This window comes from Hypanus sabinus, chromosome 18 (genome assembly GCF_030144855.1).
Source record: "Hypanus sabinus isolate sHypSab1 chromosome 18, sHypSab1.hap1, whole genome shotgun sequence".
NCBI lineage: Eukaryota > Metazoa > Chordata > Chondrichthyes > Myliobatiformes > Dasyatidae > Hypanus > Hypanus sabinus.
In genome coordinates this window covers 41,256,633-41,275,643 of record NC_082723.1, presented here as the reverse complement: position 1 = coordinate 41,275,643, position 19,011 = coordinate 41,256,633, and the positions used below count along the sequence as shown (strand labels likewise).

Sequence of the window (19,011 nt, the reverse complement as noted above, 5' to 3'; positions counted from 1 at the left end):
CGACGATTCGGGCCGAGACCCTCCGTCAGGAGATCCAGTGAGGGGAGAAGCAAAGTGCCTCACATAAGTTGAGGAATATACAAAGGAGGGTAATGAGGCAGAGAGGGAATGTGAGCAAATGGGGAACATGTCTAAATACCAGTAGATGACATGAAGGCAATCCAAACTAGTCATTAGAAAAGTACAGCACAGAAACAGGCCCTTCAGCCCATCTAGCCCATGCCAAACCATTTAAATTGCTGAAACCCCCTGGTTTGCTTGGCTGAGTTAAGTCCAGGGAAGACACACTCTGGTCCTACCAAACCCGTGAGACTGAGACAGCTCTCCTACCCCAAACCCCGGTTTGTGTGGACGCCGTGTAATTTGCTACCCTGTTACAAATTAGTGTCATGAAATAACAGATTACACTGCATACGATTAAAGGAATAATATTTATGGATCTTAACTAAAGGGTTGGTAAAGAAAACGAAAAGGGCACCTTTTAATTAAACAGTCAAATGTGCACAAATTCAAGCTCAACGCTTCACCGATATTCACTGATCCTCATTCAATCCCCACACCTGGCTCCATCGAACCACGGTCCCGCACCAGGTTGAATTCTCTCCTCACCTCCCACCAAACAAAAGCCCCAAGACCAGCTTAGTGTCCCTCACCAAAAACCTCTCCACCCCCCAGTTCCACCATCCTAACTGGGTGGCGCACATACCTTATCATCCCTGATTTTCAACAATAACCTAAACAGGCTGTCCTTAGAGAACTGCTGAATGAAATACCTACAGCCTAGCAGTAAAAATGGGAACCAATGTGTTACACTGCCTATTTCCATTGACTGTCACTGGAACAACAGGCCTCCGTACCACTACCATCCATGTACCTGTTCAATCTTCGAAATCAAGCTCGTGGTGGCAGCTCATTCCACACTCTCACGGACCGCTGAGTGAAGAAGCTCATGTATTTAAAGGGACAATCACAGAAAGTGCTAGACTACAGACAAAGAAGAATAAAGCTATAATTAAGATCCTGAATTAATTTGATCCTGTTTTCATAAACTAAGGTTGGAACAAGACTACACATTACCCGAGGGGAAAATGGAATGGAATTTGGATTTGGGGGAGAAATTCAAATCCGGCATTGAAAGAGCTAAAGGCAGAAGACAGCAACCAAGAAAGGGCACGGCAGCTGCTGGAAACAAAGAAGACCGTTCAGTTAATGACAGCCACTTAACTCCAGCTTGCAGTCGGTCGAAACGTACCCAACTGAACCAGAAGGAGACCAAATCCTGACATACCCATCGATTTAAATACCGACTCATCTCACACGAAGTGCGTTCTGGTGCTTTTCAAAGTCTGCATACCGCCATGAATCTTACCGACATGAGGCGTTTGTATTCATCCAGACGCTGCTTGTTGGAGGCTATGAAGAGGCCACCGTTCTCAATCCAACCAGTGTGTAACCCGGTCTCCTGCTCCAAATCTTTACTCACAACCTGTTGCGTGTATTTCAGGAGCTCAACCTCAATGTCACTGGGTCGCAATTGCCACAAGAGTCCTGTGGAAGGGGAAGGGGACTGGAATGAGAAAGGTCGCAGCCCTGGGGACCACAGCACCCTTAAATACACTGGTGCTGAGATGGGAGTACTGACAAAATGCACTCATGACAATGATATCAGGAAATCAAAGGTTAAGTTATAAGAGCAGGCTACATGGGCTTGTATTCCTTTTGAATATAAAGTGCATAATTCTATAGTTCATTAAGGTCATTGAGACCGGCCCTTCAGCCCATCAACTACCAAGCACTCACAGACCTCACCAGAAAGGCTGGAGGAACCCAACAGGACAGGCAGCATCTATAGAGAGGAATAAACAATCAACCTTTCAGGCTGACGCCTTTCACTAAGTGTCCCAATAAAGGGTCTTGGCTCAAAACATCAACTGTTTATTCTTCTCCAAAAATTCTGCCTGACCTGCTGACTTCCTCCAGATTTTGTGCATGTTACTCTGGATTTGCAGCATCTGCAGAATGTTTATTATTCTTCTCCACCCCCCCCCCCCCCACCCCACCATCCCACCTCCAACACCACATCTGCCCTAGATTCTCCTCAACACTAGGGGCCAAATCACCTACCATCCCACATAACATCAGGACGTGGGGAAAACCAGAGTGCTAGGAAGAAACCCACGCAGTCACAAGGAGAACATGCAAACTCCACAAAGACTCCTGAAGTCACAACTGAATGTGGATCACTGGAGCTGTAAGACATCAGCACTGACTGCTGTGCCACTGTGCCTTGCTTATTAAGCTATTGCTGGGAGCATGAGTTAGTGGCTCTACTAACTGTTTAAGACGATCAAATAAATTGATTTCCTCTCGTGGAGTGTTGCAAAGTCAATAAGACAAGCTGGATTTTAGAGCCAGAAGAGTTTATCACCAAGGGAACTCTCTTATTCTTCTCCCCTCACCTGTGCACAATTAAATTTTTTGAAAAAGCATTGAGTCATGAATGTGAATGAAGAATGAGGCATGTTTGTGGAGGGCAATAAAGTAGGGAAAGAAAATACAGATTAGCATAGATCTGATTAAATGATGGAACCAGGTAAAGGGGCTGAATGACCCAATCTCACCACAGGAAAATGTTTGTGTTGCCCTTGCCTGGGCACAACATAAGAATAATACAACATAACAAATGAGAGCAGGAGTAGGAAATCTGGTGCATCAAACCTGCTCTACCATTCAAAAAGATCATTGTTTATCTGGTATGGGACTCAGCTCCACTTACCTGTCCTTTCCCCATAACCCTTAATTCCCCTGCAATGCAAAAATCGATCTAAGTGTGTCTTCAATATATTTAATATACTTCAATATAGAGCCTCTACTGCTTCCCTGGGCAGAATATTCCATAGATTTACTACTCTCTGGGAAAAGCAGATACCCCTCATCTGTCTTAAATCCTTTCTCTTGAATTTTGAAGCCATGACACCTGGTTCTAGTCTCACCTATCAGTGGAAACAATTTTCCACCTCTATCTTATCTATCCCTTTCATCACTTTATATTTTTATATAAGATCCCCTCTTATCCTTCTAAATTCCAGTGACTATAGTCCCAGGCACTCTATCTCTCGTCATAGACTACCACCCTCCTCTCCAGAATCAACCTGGTAAACTTCATTTGTATAGTCTCTAAAGCCAGTATACCTTTCCTCAAGGAAGGAGACCAGAACTGCATGCAGTACTCCAGGTGTGGTCTCACCTGCACCTGTACAGTTGCAGCATAACCTCCTGCTCTTAAATTTAATCCCTCTAGCAATGAGGGCCATTTGCCTTCTTAATAATTTGTTGGACCTGCAAATCAACCTTTTGTGATTCATGCACAAGCATTCCCAATTCCCTCTGCACAGCAATCTTTCGCCACTGAAATGGTAATCTGATCTTCTACTTTTCTTTCAAAGTGGATGACCTTGCATCTACCAACGTATTCCATCTGCCTGACCCCTGCTACCCACTTAACCTATCTACAGCCTCTCCACATCTTTTGCACAATTTGCCTTTCCATGCAATTTAGTGCCATCAGCATAAAATGGCACACAGTCTACTCTTCCAAATCATTAATGGTTGCCAGTCCAGCATTAGCATCTGCCCTCACCACTAATATCAACCAGAAAAATACCCATTTATCACAACTCTCTGCCGTCTATCAGTTAACCAATCATCCATCCATGCTAATACATTACCTCCAACTCCATGCAACCTTATCATATGGTTAAGTCTTTTATGTGGCACCTTATCAAACTCCCTTTGGACATCCAGGTATACAACATCCACCCATTCCCTTCTATCCACTGCACTCATTATGATTCTCTGAGAGATATCACGGTCTCCTTCTAACCCCAACTGAGTAGCATTTGGCTTTCACCCTATTCATTTTGTACTAGCAAATGTAAACTGCCTCTGGCACTCTGACCTCACCCTTGCCCACCCTAACCCAACCCTCATCCTTACCAGCTGTGTGCCAAGTAGTGCCGGCCGTCAGCTGGTCACGCTCCAGCAGGACCACATTGGTCATCCCTATTTTTGTCAAATGGTACAGTGTTTGACAGCCCACACTGCCACCACCCATCACCACGACATCGGCACATTTTGGCAATGATTTTGTTGGACCCTTCCTGTCCAGTTTCTCTTGTTTGAGAGATTTATTGCCGGGCACGTTCCCTTCCGGTGTCAAATTCCGTGAAGCTGAACTGAAATATTGTAGACCAGATTTTGTCAGGAAATTCTGGGAGCTCCTGCAGAAAGTTGCTATTCGGAGAGTAGAGGCAGTGGAGCTCATGGTCAACTGTAAAGCAAAAAAATAAAACTTAGATTAGTGACTCCTGGTCCACTCAAAAGTTCTCATCCTTGTTTTTAAATCCTTCCACATCCTCACTCCTTTCCACTGCTTCATTCCCCACTCCCACATTTTTACCATTAGTACTGATGGTTTTCATTATTCCCAATTAAAACTCTGGAGTTCCCTTCTTCTCTCAGTTTCTAACATGTTCCTAACACCTACCTAGCTCTTTGGCCAAGTTCAAAGTTCAAAGTAAATTGATTATCAAAGGTTGTACATGTCATCAAATCCTGTCCTGAGATTCATGTTTTTGCAGGCATTTACAGCAGAAAAAAACAATAGAATTAATGAAAAGCTACACACAAAGACTGACAAGCGACCAACATGCAAAAGAAGACAAAACGCAAATACAATAATAGTAATAAATAAGTAAATAAATAATATTGAGAACATGTGGTAAAGTCCTTGAAAATGAGTTCATTGGTTGTGGAATCAGTTCAGAGTTGTGGTGAGTGAAGTTATCCATGCTGACTGATGGTTGAAGAGTAATGACCGTTCCTGAACCTGGTGGTGTGGAACCTAAAGCTCTTGTACCTCCTTCCCGAAGGTAACGGTGAGAAGAGAGCTTGGCCTGGATGGTGGGGGCCCCTGATCTTTCTTGTGCCAGTGCTCCTTGTAGTTCTTTGCACCTGTCGTAACACCTCATGCGGTTTGATGTCAATTTTTGACTGACGATGTTTGAATCATACTAAAAGGTGCTATATAATTTCACGTCATCAGTAAAAGTTATCTAATCTCCTATTTAAATGTGAATGACACCCTTGACACAATTGAGGTTCTAGACTGTCATCACAAAGGTGCTGTTGAGCAGTAAGGTCAACACCTCCCATGGAGAATAATGCTCTCCTTTTGTCCCTTCCTTGCACAGTGCCAACATCTTTTCAAATCTGAAATTAGCCAGACAAGCACCCGCCAAATAGACTGCTTTAAAGCAGAAACTGTCAATCTGGTCCATTATGTGAGATAAAATGGGGCAGAGTTGGCTACAGTAATACAGCTTTTTGCACAAGTATATTACATACAACTCTGATGTTATTAAATGGGCCGCTGCACATGTCACTATCTGGCACTTGTTGTATAGTCTCATCTCACCTGTCCTTTCAAACAAATAATAGATGTATCACAGGCATTTCCAAATTGTAAGAGGTTAGGCAGTTGCAGGAGGAACTATGCTGATAAAGTCTATAACAGTCTATGCTGATAAAGGAATCCTCTTTATCCAGATTCAATAAGTGTATCTTCATAGTGGAAATGAACAAAGATCAGAAAATTTTGGAAATACTCAGGACAGGCAGTATTTCAGAAAGAAACGTAAAGAAGTATTTGAAGGGGAACAAACACAAAATGCTGGAGGAACCCAGCAGGTCAAGAAATGTCTGAAGACGAATAAACGGCCAAAGTTTCAGGCCGAGACCATACAGATGGACTGAACAGGACAGGAGAAGAAGCCAGAATAGGAAGGTTGAGGGAAGGGAAGAAGTACAAGCTAGAGGTGATAGGTGAAGCCAGGTGAGGGGGAAAGTAGGTGGGTGGGGGAGGAGGGTGAACTGAGACTGGGAGGTGACAGGTGGAAGAGTTGAGGCTGGAAGGTGATAGAAGAGGAGTGTAGACCATGGATGAAAGGGAAGGAAGAGTGGCAACAGAGCAGGGGATGAAGAGGGGCAAGAGGAGAACCATTAGGGGGAATGATTACTTCAGATCTGTCCTCTTGCATGGAAATATAGCCGTAACAGGCTCAAAGGTATTGCAGAGGACATTGCGGTGGTGAAGGGAAAAAGAAGAAAGTATATATATGATATTACTGAAGGTCTATTAAAAATAACTTTAATAGGCATTATAGAGGGTAAAATGGGACAGCTAAGGGAAGAAATGATGGTTAAGGTACCCTTCAGTTTGCTTTTCTTTTCCCATTCCCCTCTCTTTTGGATCCTTAATCCTGCAACCCTCCTGTCATTTAACTTTTTTTCTGCCTCCTGCTCCTAGTAAGACAACGCCTGTATCTATGTAACATTCAAAAGGACCGAACGGTCTCCTCCTCATCTCAGATCAGAGGCTTGAATAACTTTGTCTGGTTGCTTTGCCTGTGACTGCAAAGAGGCCCGGTAAATAATTTGCTGAAGTGCATGCACTGTTAGCCAAGGTCAAAGTCACATTATTGTCATGTGCACCGGTACATACACGCACAGCCGCAATATAAAACTGGAATTGTGATATCGCAGCAATTACAAAAAGCTGAAACTAGAAGGGAGAATACTGGAAAATCGCAACAGATCAGGCAACTTCTGAGGAAAGGAAACATTAGTTTGATGGGAAGTCCCAACCTGAAACATTAGCTCTGTACAGATGCCACCCGACCTGCTGTGTTTCCAATATTTTCTGCTTTTATTTCATGTTTCCAGCATCTGCATATATTTATTATTTTCTAATGGGAACTTAATATTTTCTCTACAATATGTTCATGGCCCAACATATTGATGCAATTATGAAGAAGGCTCGCCAGTGGATATCTTTCATTAGGAGTTTGAGGAGATTTGGTTTGTCACCAAATGCCCTAACAAATTTCTTTAGATGTATCATGGAGAATGTTCTGACTGCTGTATCACCACCTGGTATAGACATGGCAATGCACAAGATTGGAAAAAAAGCTGCAGAAGGTTGTAAACTTACCCGTCTCCATCATAGGCATTAGCCTCCCCACCATCGAGGACATCTACAATAGGAAATGCCTCAAAAAGACAGCATTCATTATCAAGGACCCTCACCACCCAGGACATTCCCTCTTCTCATTAGTAGATAGATAGATACTTTATTGATCCCAAATGAAATTACAGTGATGCAGTAACATTAGAAGTGCACAGATATTCAAATATTAGAAGAAAGGTAAGAAAGAATGCAAAATAAGTTACCTCAAACAGCATAACAGGAGGGGGCCATCACTTTCCCAGTTACAGGTTGATTCATTATATAACCTAATGGCTGAAGGTAAGAATGACCTCATATAACACTCTTTGGATCAGTGTAGTTGTCTTAGTTATTACTAAAAATGCTCCTCTGTTCAGCCAAGGAGGCATGTAGAGGGTGAGAAACATTGTCCAGAATTGCCAGGATTATACGTAGGGTCCTTTGTTCTACCACAGCCTCCAGTGCGTCCAGTTTGACTCCTATAACAGAGCTAGTCTTTCTAATCAGTTTATTGAGCCTGTTGGCATCACCCGTATTGATGCCATTGCCGCAGCACACCAACACATAGAAGATTGTACTGGGGACAACAGACTGGTAGAATATGTGAAGGAGAGGCCTGCACACTCCAAAGGGCCTCAGTCTCCTCAGGAAGTAGAGGCGACTCTGGCCCTTCTTGTACCCAGCCTCTGTGTTGATGCTCCACTCAAGTCTGTCATCCAGATGCACCCCTAGGTACTTGCAGGTCCTCACCATCGATCATTACAGGGAGCAGTGCAGACTTAGCCTTCCTAAAAATCTATCACCATTTCCTTTGTCTTACTGATATTGAGCTGCAGATGATTCAGCTTGCACCATTTGACAAAGTCCTCCACCAAAGCCCTGTGTTCATCCTCCTGTCCTTCCTTTATACACCCAACTACTGCTGAGTCTTCAGAGAATTTCTGCAAATGACATGCCTCAGAGTTATATCTAAAGTCTGAGGTATACAGGGTAAACAGGAAGGGATCCAATACAATGGGTACAGAAGCCTGATGATACACACTCAACATTTTAGGAATAGCTTCTTCCCCTCTACCATTAGATTTTTGAACAGTCCATGAAACCTTGATCCCTACCTTACTAATTTGTTCTCTGCACTACATATTTTCATTTTTCTTATTGTAACTTACATTCATTTTTCATGTATTGCACTCTATTGCTGCCCCAAAATAACAATTTTCACAACATAGTGGCCACTTTATTAGATATAGCTGGACCCCTGCTCAGTAATGCAAATATCTAATCAGCCAATCATGTAGCAGCAATTCGATACATTAAAGCATGCAGACATGGCCAAAAGGCTCAATTGCTGTTCAGACCAAACATCAGAACGGGGAAGAAATGTGATCTAAGTGACTTTGACCGTGGCATCCTGATGGTGCTAGGTGGGCTGGTTTGAGTATGTCAGAAACTGCTGATTTCTTGAGATTTTCACGTACAAGTCTCTAGAGTTTACAGAGAATGGTGTGAACAACAAAAAAAATCCAGCAAGCAAGAGTTCAGTGGAGAAAAATGCCTGGTTAATGAAAAAAGTCAGAGGAGAATGGCCAGACTGGTTCAAGCTGACAAGAAGGTCACAGTAACTCAACTGTGCAGAGGGCAACTGAGTGTTAGGGCTGAAGATGGGCAGTTGGTATACAGGTAGAGGTAATGTGTAGTGAGATTGTCAGGAACGACAGGCAAAATTGCAGTCAGTGGATGAGTTGCAGTGTAACAGTGGAACAAAATCAAACAAGGTGAAGAATACAGGTGTTATATTTGAATACACAGAGTATATGGAATAAGGTAGATAATCTTGTAGTGTAATTAGAGATTGGCAGGTATGATATTCTGGGCATCGCCAAATTGAGGCAGAAAGAAGATTATAGTTCTGAGCTTAACATCCAAGGACACATATTGTATGGAAAGGATAGACAGGTAGGCAGAGGCAGTGGGGTGGCTCTGTTGGTAAAAAAAAAATACAATCAAATCCATAGGAAGATAGGATCGGAAGATGTAGAGTCATTGTGGGTAGAGTTAGGGAATTGGAAGGTTAGAAAGACACTGATGAGAGTTATATACAGGCCTCTGAACAGTAGCCAAGATGTGAGCTACAAATTACAATGGGAGATAGAAAAGGTATGTCAAAGGGGCAATGTTACAATACTCATGGGGAATTTCAATATGCAGGTAGATTGGGAAAATCATATTGGTGCTCATTTTGAATCTCAAGAGAAAGAATTTGTAGAATGCCTACAAGATGACATAGAAACATAGAAAATCTACAGCACAATACAGGCCCTTCAACCCACAAACCTGTGCTGAACATGTCCTTAACTTAGAAATTACCTAGGGTTACCCATAGCCCTCTATTTTTCTAAGCTCCATGTACCTACCCAGAAGTCTCTTAAAAGACCCTATTGTATCCACCTCAACCACTATCGCCGGCTGCCCATTCCACACACTCACCACTCTCTGAGGAAAAAACTTACCCCTGATAGCTCCCCTGTACCTACTTCTAAGCAACTTAACACTGTGCCCTTTCGTGCTAGCCATTTCAGCCCTGGGAAAAAGCCTCTGACTACCCACACAATCAATGCCTCTCATCATCTTGTACACCTCGATCAGGTCACCTCTTATCCTCCATCACTCCAAGGAGAAAAGGCCAAGTTCCCTCAACCTATTCTCATAAGGCATGCTCCCTAATCCAGGCAGGGTCCTCGTAAGTCTCTTCTGCACCATTTCTATGGTTTCCACATCCTTCCTATAGTGAGGCGACCAGAACTGAGCACAGTAACTGACCTTATACAGCAGCTTGTGGTTGAGCCCATTAGGGGATCAACTATTCTGGAATGGGTGCTGTGTAATGGACCGGATTTGATTAAGGAGTTAAGGCAAAGGACTCCTTAGGAGGCAGTGATCATGATATGAAAGGATTCACCCTGCAGTTTGAGAGGAAGAAGCTAAAGTTAAATGTATCAGTATTACTGTATCAGTAAATGGAATTACAGAGGCACGAGAGAGGAGCTGACCAAAGTTCATTGGAAGGGGACACTGGCAGGGATGATGGCAGAGCAGCATGGCCGGAGTTCCCAGGAGTTATTCAGAAGGTGCAGGTTAGATATATCCTAAAGACGAAGTGGCACTCTAAAGGCAGGATGACACAACCGAGGCTGAAAAGGGAAGTCAAAGCAAATGTAAAAGCAAAAGATAGGGCACATAATAGAGCAAAAATCTATGGGAAATTAGAGGACCCAGGAAGCTTTTAAAAAGCAACAGAATGCAACTAAAAAGCCATAAGGAGCAAAAGATGAAATATGAAGGTAAGCTAGCCGGTAATAATAAAAGAGGATGCAAATGTTTTTTTTTAATTATGTGAAGAGTAAAGGAGAGGCAAGAGTGGATATCAAAAACAATGCTGGAGAGGTAGTAATGGGGGACAAGGAAATGGAGGATGAACTGAAGAAGTATTTTGCATCAGTCTTCACTGTGGAAGACAGTAGCATGTCACGGGGCAGAAGTGAGTGTAGTTGCTATTATCATGGGGAAGATGCTTGGGAAGCTGAAAGGTCTGAAGGTAGGTAAGTCACCTGGACCAGATGGACTACACCCGATGGTTCTGAAAGAGATAACTTAGATTGTAGAGGCATTAGTAATGATCCTTCAAGAATCACTAGATTCTGCGTGGTTCCAGAGGACTGGAAAATTGCAAATGTCACTTCACCCTTTAAGAAGGGAGGGGGGCAGAAGAAAGGAAATTATAGGCCAGTCAACCTGTCCTCAGCGGTTGGGAAGATGTTGGAGTTAATTGCTAAGAATGAGATTTTCAGGTACTTGAGGCCACGAGTATGGATTGAGCATTGGCTGATTAGAGGGAGGCAAAGAGCGGGAATGAAGGGTGTTCCACAGGGGTTTGTGTAAGGACCTATTCTATTTACATTACGGTATACGTTAATGATTTGGATGATGGAATTGATGGCTTTGTGGCCAAATTTGTGGATGATACAAAGATAAGTGGAGGGTTAGGTAGTTTTAGGGAGGCTACTGAAGGACTTAGACAGATTAAGAGTATGGGCAAAGAAGAGGCATATGGAATACAGTGCCAGGAAGAATATGGTCATGCACTCTGGTAGAAGAATAAAAGTGTAGACTATTCTCTAAACAAGGAGAAAATTCCGAAATCTGAGGTGTAAAGGGACTCGGGAGTCCTGTGCAGGATTTCCTAAAGGTTAGTTTGTAGGTTGAGTCAGTTGCGGGGAAGACAAATGCAATGTTACCATTCATTTCAAGGGGACTAGAATATTAAAAAAACAAGGAGGTAATTCTAATAAAAACACAAAATGCTGGCAGAACTCAGCAGGCCAGACAGCATCTATGGGAGGAGGTAGTGACGACGTTTCAGGCCGAAATCCTTCATCAGGAGTGAAGTAACATGGGATGGTCGAGGGGGGATAAGAAGCGGGGGGGAGAGATAGAGAGCTAGGAAGTGATAGGCTGGAGGGAAATGGGCAAGGGGGAAGGTGGAGAATTATGGGAAATAAAAGAGAAAGAAAGGTAGGGCTGCGGGGGAAGATTATAGTGATGGGGGAGAAAAAGAGAGAAAGAGAACCAGACTAAAATAATAGATCGGGATGGGGGTAAGGGGGGGCAGGGGTATCAACGGAGGTCTGTGAGTTGAATGTTCATGCCGGCAGGTAGGAGGCTACCTAGGCGGGAGATATGGTATTGCTCCATCGACCTGTGTGTGGCCTCATCTTGAAGGTAGAGGAGGCCATGGACAGACATGTCGGAGTGGGAGTGGTCTGTGGAATTGAAGTGTGTGGCCACAGGGGGATCCCGCCACTGCTGGAGGACTGAGCGCCGGTGTTCGGCAAAACGGTCTCCCCAATGTATAAATGGCCACATCGGGAGCACCGGATACAGTATATCACCCCAGTTGACTCGCAGGTGAAGTGGTGCCTCACCTGAAAGGACTGTCTGGGGCCTAGGATTTTTAAGGCACTACTGAGGCCTCACTTAGAGTACTGAGAGTGGTTTTGGGCCCCTTATCTAAGAAAGGATGTGCTTCAAAGGAAGTTCATGAAAATGATTCCAGGAATGAAAGGCTTGTCATATGAGGAGTGTTTGATGGCTCTGGGCCTGTACTCACTGGAATTCAGAAGAATGAGGAAATACTTCATTGAAACCCATCGAATGTTGAAAAACCTACATAGAGTGGATGTGGAGAAGATGTTTCTTATAGTGGGGAACTCTAAGACCAGACGGCACAGCCTTAGACTGGGGGACATCCATTTAGAACAGAGATGAGGAGGAATTCGTTTAGCCAGAGGGTGGTGAATCTGTGGAATTCATTGTCACAGGCAGCTGTGGAGGCCAAGTCAATGACTGTATTTAAGGTGGAGGTTGATAGATTCTTGATACATTAGCGTGAAAGGTTATGGGGAGAAAGTAGGAGAATGGGGTTGAGAGGGAATTGGAAATGATCAGATGGCAGAGTAGACACAATGGGCTGAATGGCTTAAATCTGTCCCAATGTCTTATGTTTTAAAGACACAAAGACCCCCTACATGGAGAGAAACTTCCCACTGTGGGGAAGATCAAAAACTAGAGGACATAGATTGAAGGTGTCAGGCAAACAGTGTAAAGTGATGTGAAGATAAAACTTTTCGGGCATTATGAGTGGCTAGGGTCTGGAATGCTGGGATTATCAGTGGTTGCAGATTCAAACGGGATAAGTACTTGAAAAGCAAGAATTTGCAGCGCTCCTTTGATTGGTTCAGTGGGCATAAAAGCCTCCCTTCCTGACATGATTTTTGTGTGACTCTGAATTGTGCATCAGAACTCTGTTCATCCGCTATCAGGTGAATGAACAACAATTGTTTAGTACAAAGTCCCTGGATCAACATGTCACCACCTCCATAAATATGCTGATCAATGCATACACAGATTCAGGGCTTCCAATATTCAAGATTCACTTTGACCAGTACCTAACCCTAACACCTATGACATCCATTGAGAAAGTATAAAAGGATCTCCTCCCACAAACATGGCCAGAAAGTCAGAGTCATTCTGACACACTCTGTCATAACTGGTTGGTAAAGTTGTCAAGCTCCAGCTTCTAGATGTGTGAATGAGAAATGAACAAGCAAGTTAACAGTTTCCCTAATAAAGGAGGGTCTGCAAGAATAGGGGCCTCCAATGATGTCTCATATGGACTCCAAAGCTAGGTGGTGTCATGTAAAGTCCGCATTCCAGTTCACGGTCTGGTCCATTGACGCCGGACTCCGGGTGTTCCGGCTGTCCCTTGTTTCAGTTGGGCTTAATCGTAGGCACCTGATGCTCGTTTGGAGCTGGGAATATAAGTGACCCTGGGTTTGAGTGTGGTTGCTGGTTTGCCTGGTCAGTATCCTAGCCTTGCCTCTGTTGGGTAAGCCAGGCTGTCTTTGCTGTCATCCTGTGGTTGGGTCTGTCCCTTCCTGTCCTTGCCTCTGTTGGGTAAGCCAGGCTGTCTTTGCTGTTATCCTGTGGTTGGGTCTGTCCCTTCCTATCCTTGCCTCTGTTGGGTAAGCCAGGCTGTCTTTGCTGTCATCCTGTGGTTGGGTCTGTCCCTTCCTGTCCTTGCCTCTGTTGGGTAAGCCAGGCTGTCTTTGCTGTTATCCTGTGGTTGGGTCTGTCCCTTCCTGTCCTTGCCTCTGTTGGGTAACCCAGGCTGTCTTTGCTGTTACCCTGAGGCTGGACTGTTCCCTTCACTTCCCTTTCTTTCTGCTACTCTTTGTCTGGAGCCTTGCCATCAAGTTCTACTGCTGGAGCAAGACTGGAGCCTTGCTGTGTCTAGATAAGGAACTGTCTTTTGTTGTTTGGAACTGTCTCATTGTGTCCTCACCTTTGCTAGGTAGGTCTGACTGTTTGCTGCTACCTTGTGTTGGGAACCATCTTGTTGTGTTCAGCTTTCTGTGCATGAGTCCTGTTCCCAAGGAGGGGTCCTGGCTCTGTGTTCCACATACCTGTCTCCCGAGACCAAGGCTGAGCTTCATATTCTTATCCAGCCCAGAAGTCCTGTGTCCAGCCCCCATGTTCAGTCCTGTTGCCTTGCCATGTCTTGTCCTCACCTAGATCCGGTGTCTGAGCCTGAGTCAAGACCCAGGTTCCGGGTCCCTATCCAATCTCCGGCTCGGAGTCCTTGTCCAGGTTCTAAGTTCCTATTCCTCGTCCAGGGCCTGTATCCTAGTCTCGTTCAGGGCCTGTGTCTTGTCCAGGGTCGTTTCTTCCCCAGTCCTGTTGCTTTCTTGACACACCTAGTCAAGTCCCTAGTACTTCAGTGTCTGTGCCTTGCATTTGGGTCTGCTCTCAATGCCCATCTTTTTGGGCATCTCAATGCCCATTTTTTGGGGTGGGAGCAAGGAAATGGTAGGAACCTTGGGACATAATAAAACTTGGTAGGAGTGTATCTCAGACCCATAGAGGAGGTTGGAGGAAGGAGAGAGTGAGGAAAAGGGAGGGAAGAGAATGAGGGGAGTGGAGTGAATGGGAGATGGGGTAGATGAGGGACATCTGGAGATTGAGAGAGTGAGGGAAATCGAGGGAGGTGAGTATAGTGAGGGAAATTGAGGGAGTAAAGGAGTTTGAGGGGCATTGTTCCATCTAAGCTGCACAGTAAGTGAAATGCAGTAATGGCCGCGCAGTAACTAAAATGCTCCCGTGCGCACAACCTGTTACCATACAGCACGAATGAAAACAAACAAAAGTTTACTAAACGTGAAAGAGTCTCTTCGTGGCACTATAGTTAATTACACCCTCCAGTTAATAAACAAAAAAGTCTGTGATTTTTCAATTTTCATTCTAAACATTCATTGTCCTTCCAGTCAGATGGCAGTGCGGACAGACACAGCGTGCCCTCGGGGGCCAACTAAAGGTTTTTTAAATTCGGTAATTTTTTAAAATGACCGTAAGACTCTTCAGGACTCTGAAAACTTTGGGTACAGCAGGCGTACCGTATCAGTGCGCTGGTCGTTGATCGGAGTAGCCGGCTGGGGTGTCAAAGGAGCTGGACTAGGTTCGGTGGAGCTGACCCGAGTATAGATTGTGTTCTTGCCGTAGTTGGCACGCAAAAGCAGCATGCGGTGTTACCGTGGGAGACCGTCTTGGATATTTCTCCTGTGATCGTTAAGACCGTGTTGGACACCTCTAACATCAGCTGTGGGCTTGCCTGCCAGGTGAGGGGACGCCTGGCGTTGGAGCTTAGTTTGGGGGGGGGGGGGGGGCGAGCTGGCCTCTCCCGTCGATGCCGTTCTCCAGTGTTCAATTGATGCATGACAGGCTGGGTCGCCGGGATCCGTACATCCATTTGCGGGACATGCCGCTTACCTTCTTGGACTGTATATGCGTGTTTTTTGTGTAACACTGCTTGCTATTTTGAGTGTGCCGTGCACGTTTTACACCTTGACCCCAGGGGAAAGTTGTTCAGCTGTAGCCGTGATAAAAAATAAATAAATTTGATTTGTATGCATATTAGAAAAAATTTAAGGTGCCGTGCAGTTTACGGACCGTATGGAAATTTCCTGTTCAGAGCAATCATTGGCCCATGCAGCCGGAAAAAAATAAATAAATAAAGCGAAATGGGTCACAGTCAGGAGAGGGAAGGGGAAGAGTCAGGTACTAACCCCTGTGGCTGTACCCCTTGACAATAAGTACTCCTCTTTGAGTACTGTTGGGGGGGGGGGGAGGGCTGCCTACCGGGGGGAAGCGACAGTGGCCGCGCCTCTGGCTCAGAAGGGTAGGGAAAGGAAGAGGAAGGCAGTAGTGATAGGGGATTCTACAGTCAGGGGTTTAGATAGGTGATCCTGTGGACGCGATCAGGAGACCCGGATGGTAGTTTGCCTCCCAGGTGCCAGGGTCCGGGATGTTTCTGATTGCGTCCAAGATATCCTGCTTAGTTTGGGGGGGGGGGGGGGGAGAGAACAGCAGGAGGTCGTGGTACATATTGGTACCAATGACATGGGTAGGAAAAGGGAAGAGGTCCTGAAAGAAGACTACAGGGAGTTAGGAAGGAAGTTGAAATTCAGGACCTCAAAGGTAGTAATCTCGGGATTACTGGCTGCGCCACACGACAGTGAGAATAGGAATAGAATGAGGTGGAGGATAAATGCGTGGCTAAGGGATTGGAGCAGGCGGCAGGTATTCAGATTTCTGGATCATTGGGACCTCTTTTGGGGCGGGTGTGACCTGTATAAAAAGGACGGGTTGCACTTGAATCCCAGGGGAACCAATATCCTGGCGGGCAGGTTTGATAGAGCTGTTGGAGAGGGTTTACACTAGTTTGGCAGGGGGGTGGGAATCAGAATGTGCAGGGATTAAGGTAGAAGGACAAGGGCATGATGCTAAGAGTTCTGAGTTGATGAGGAAGGACAGGCAGGGGACTGTAGCCAGTTAAAGGGGTTGAAATGTGTCTATTTCAATGCTAGGAGTATTAGGAACAAGGAGGATGAATTTAGAGCATGGATTAGTACATGGAACTACGATGTTACTGAAACTTGGTTGGAGGAAGGGCAGGATCGGATGATGCACGTCCCGGGGTTCAGCTGTTTTAAAAGGAATAGGATGGGGGTAGAAAAGGAGAGGAGTGGCATTGCAGGTCAGGATAGTATCACGGCTGTAGAAAGGGAGGACGCTGCAGAAGGAGTGTCCACAGTCAGTCTGGGTGGAAGTCAGAAATAGGAAGGGATCAATCACTGTGCTGGAAGTGGTCTATAGGCTCCCAAATAGCCCTCGGGACACCAAGGAGCAGGTAAGCAGGCAGATTTTAGAATGGTGCAGGAAATTCAGGGTAGTAGTTATGGGTGATTTCAACTTCCTTCACTGACTGGCACCTCCTGAGTGCAAGAGGGATAGTTGGGGCTGAATTTGTTAGGTGTGTTCAAGAAGGATTCCTGACACAGTATGTGGATGAGAGGAGAGGCCATACTGGATCTAGTTCTGAGTAATGAGCCTTGTCAGCTGACAGATCTTTTGGTGGGGGAGCATTTTGGTGAGAGTGACCACAACTCCCTTAGCTTCAGCATAGCTATGGAAAGGGATAAAATCAGACGAAATGGTAAAGTGCTTAACTGGGGAAGGGCTAACTTTGAAGGGATGAGGCAGGAACTAGCAAGAGTAAATTGGAAACAGATGTTCAAAGGGGAAAGCACAGAAGTAATGTGGGAGAAGTTTAGGGACTACTTGAGCTGGGTTCAGGATAGGTTTGTCCCACTGAGGCAAGGAAAAAATGGTAGGAAAAGGGAACCATGGCTGATGAAACATGCGAGGCAACTTGTCAAGAGGAGAAAGGAAGCATATGTTAGATATAAGAAGCAGGAAGTAGGAGGGGCTTATGAGAAATATAGGGTAGCCAGGAAGGAGCTAAAGAAAGGACTTGGGAGAGCTCGAAGGGGGCATGAGAAGGCCTTGGCATGTAGAATTAAGGAGAACCCCAAGGCATTCTATGTGTATGTGAAGAATAGGAGGATGACGAGAATGACGGTGGGACCGCTAAAGGATAAAGAGGGCAACATGTGCCTGGAGGCAGAAGAGGTTGGGGAGGTCCTAAATGATACTTTGCTTCAATGTTCACAAGTGTAAAGGATCTTGATCAGGATGAGGTTGAAGTAGAGTGGGCCTGTGTGCTGGACAATGTGGAGACGAAGGAAAAAGTGCTGGATCTTCTTAAAAACATGAAGATTGATAAATCTCCAGGGCCGGAAATGATGCACCCCAGGTTGTTGTGGGAATTGAGAGAAGAGATCGCAGGAACATTAGTTATGATCTTTGAATCCTCTTTGGCTACAGGGGAAGTGCTGGAGGACTGGAGAATGGCAAATGTAGTTCCCTTGTTTAAAAAAGGTAATAGGGAGAAACCTGGGAACTATAGACTGGTGAGTCTTACTTCGGTGGTATGCAAACTACTGGAAAGGATTATTAAAGACAGGATCTACGAGCATTTGGAGAAGTACAGTCTACTCATGGATAGTCAACATGGCTTTGTGAAGAGAAGATCATGCCTCACGAGCCTGATTGAGTTTTTTGAAGAGGTAACAAAAGAAATTGAGGGTAGGGCAGTGGATGTGGTCTACATGGACTTTAGCAAAGCATTTGATAAGGTCCCTCATGAGACTCATCCAGAAAGTCATGAGGCATGGGATAAGTGGAACCGTGGCTGTTTGGATTTAAAAAATTGGCTTAAAGGAAGAAAGCAAAGGGTAGTTGTGGAAGGAAAGTATTCTGCCTGGAGGTTGGTGACTAGTGGAATGCCGCAGGGATCTGTCCTGGGACCCCTGCTATTTGATTTTTTTTATATAAATGACCTGGATGTAGAGACGGAAGGATGGGTAATTTTGTGGATGACACGAAGATTAGAGGAATTGTGTATGGAGCTGTAGGTGGTCGAAGGTTACAAGAGGACGTAGACAGGCTGCAGAGTTGGGCAGAAAAATGGCAGATGGATTTCAATCTGGATAAGTGTGAGGTGATGCATTTTGGAAGGACAAACCAGAAGGCTGAGGACAGGATTAATGGTCGGTTACTGAAGAGTGTGGATGAACAGAGGGACCTTGGGGTTCAAGTCCATATGTCCCTCAAGGTCGCTGCACAGGTGGATAGGATAGTTAAGAAGGCCTATGGGATGCTTGGCTTCATTAACAGGGGGTTTGAGTTCAAGAGTAGAGAGGTCATGTTGCAACTCTACAAATCCATGGTGAGACCGCACTTAGAGTATTGTGTTCAATTCTGGTCACCTCATTATAGGAAGGATGTGGAAGCTATGGAGAGGGTGCAGAGGAGATTTACCAGGATGTTGCCTGGATTGTAGAACAAGTCTTATGAGGCAAGGTTAGCAGAGCTGGGACTTTTCTCTTTGGAGCGTAGAAGAATGAGAGGGGACTTGATAGAGGTCTATA

The 19,011-nt window shown here is 45.0% G+C and overlaps 1 protein-coding gene across 6 annotated transcripts in view; it reads right to left on the bottom strand.

Moving 5' to 3' along the window:
* The window catches only part of sardh (sarcosine dehydrogenase), a 94,953-nt gene that overhangs the window by 73,317 nt on the left and 2,625 nt on the right, over positions 1-19,011 (bottom strand). For 3 of the 6 annotated variants that reach the window (XM_059994265.1, XM_059994262.1, XM_059994263.1), the window contains exons 2-3: positions 3,997-4,330; positions 1,370-1,548 (exon numbers count right to left, since the gene is read on the bottom strand). In XM_059994265.1, coding sequence (XP_059850248.1) covers positions 1,370-1,548; positions 3,997-4,324 — 507 coding nt within the window. In that variant the 5' untranslated portion in view covers positions 4,325-4,330. Of the gene's footprint in view, positions 1-1,369; positions 1,549-3,996; positions 4,331-7,051; positions 7,088-7,290; positions 7,318-15,075; positions 15,228-19,011 lie in introns of those variants that run through there. The other 3 variants (XM_059994260.1, XM_059994261.1, XM_059994264.1) reach the window with 3 other exon arrangements.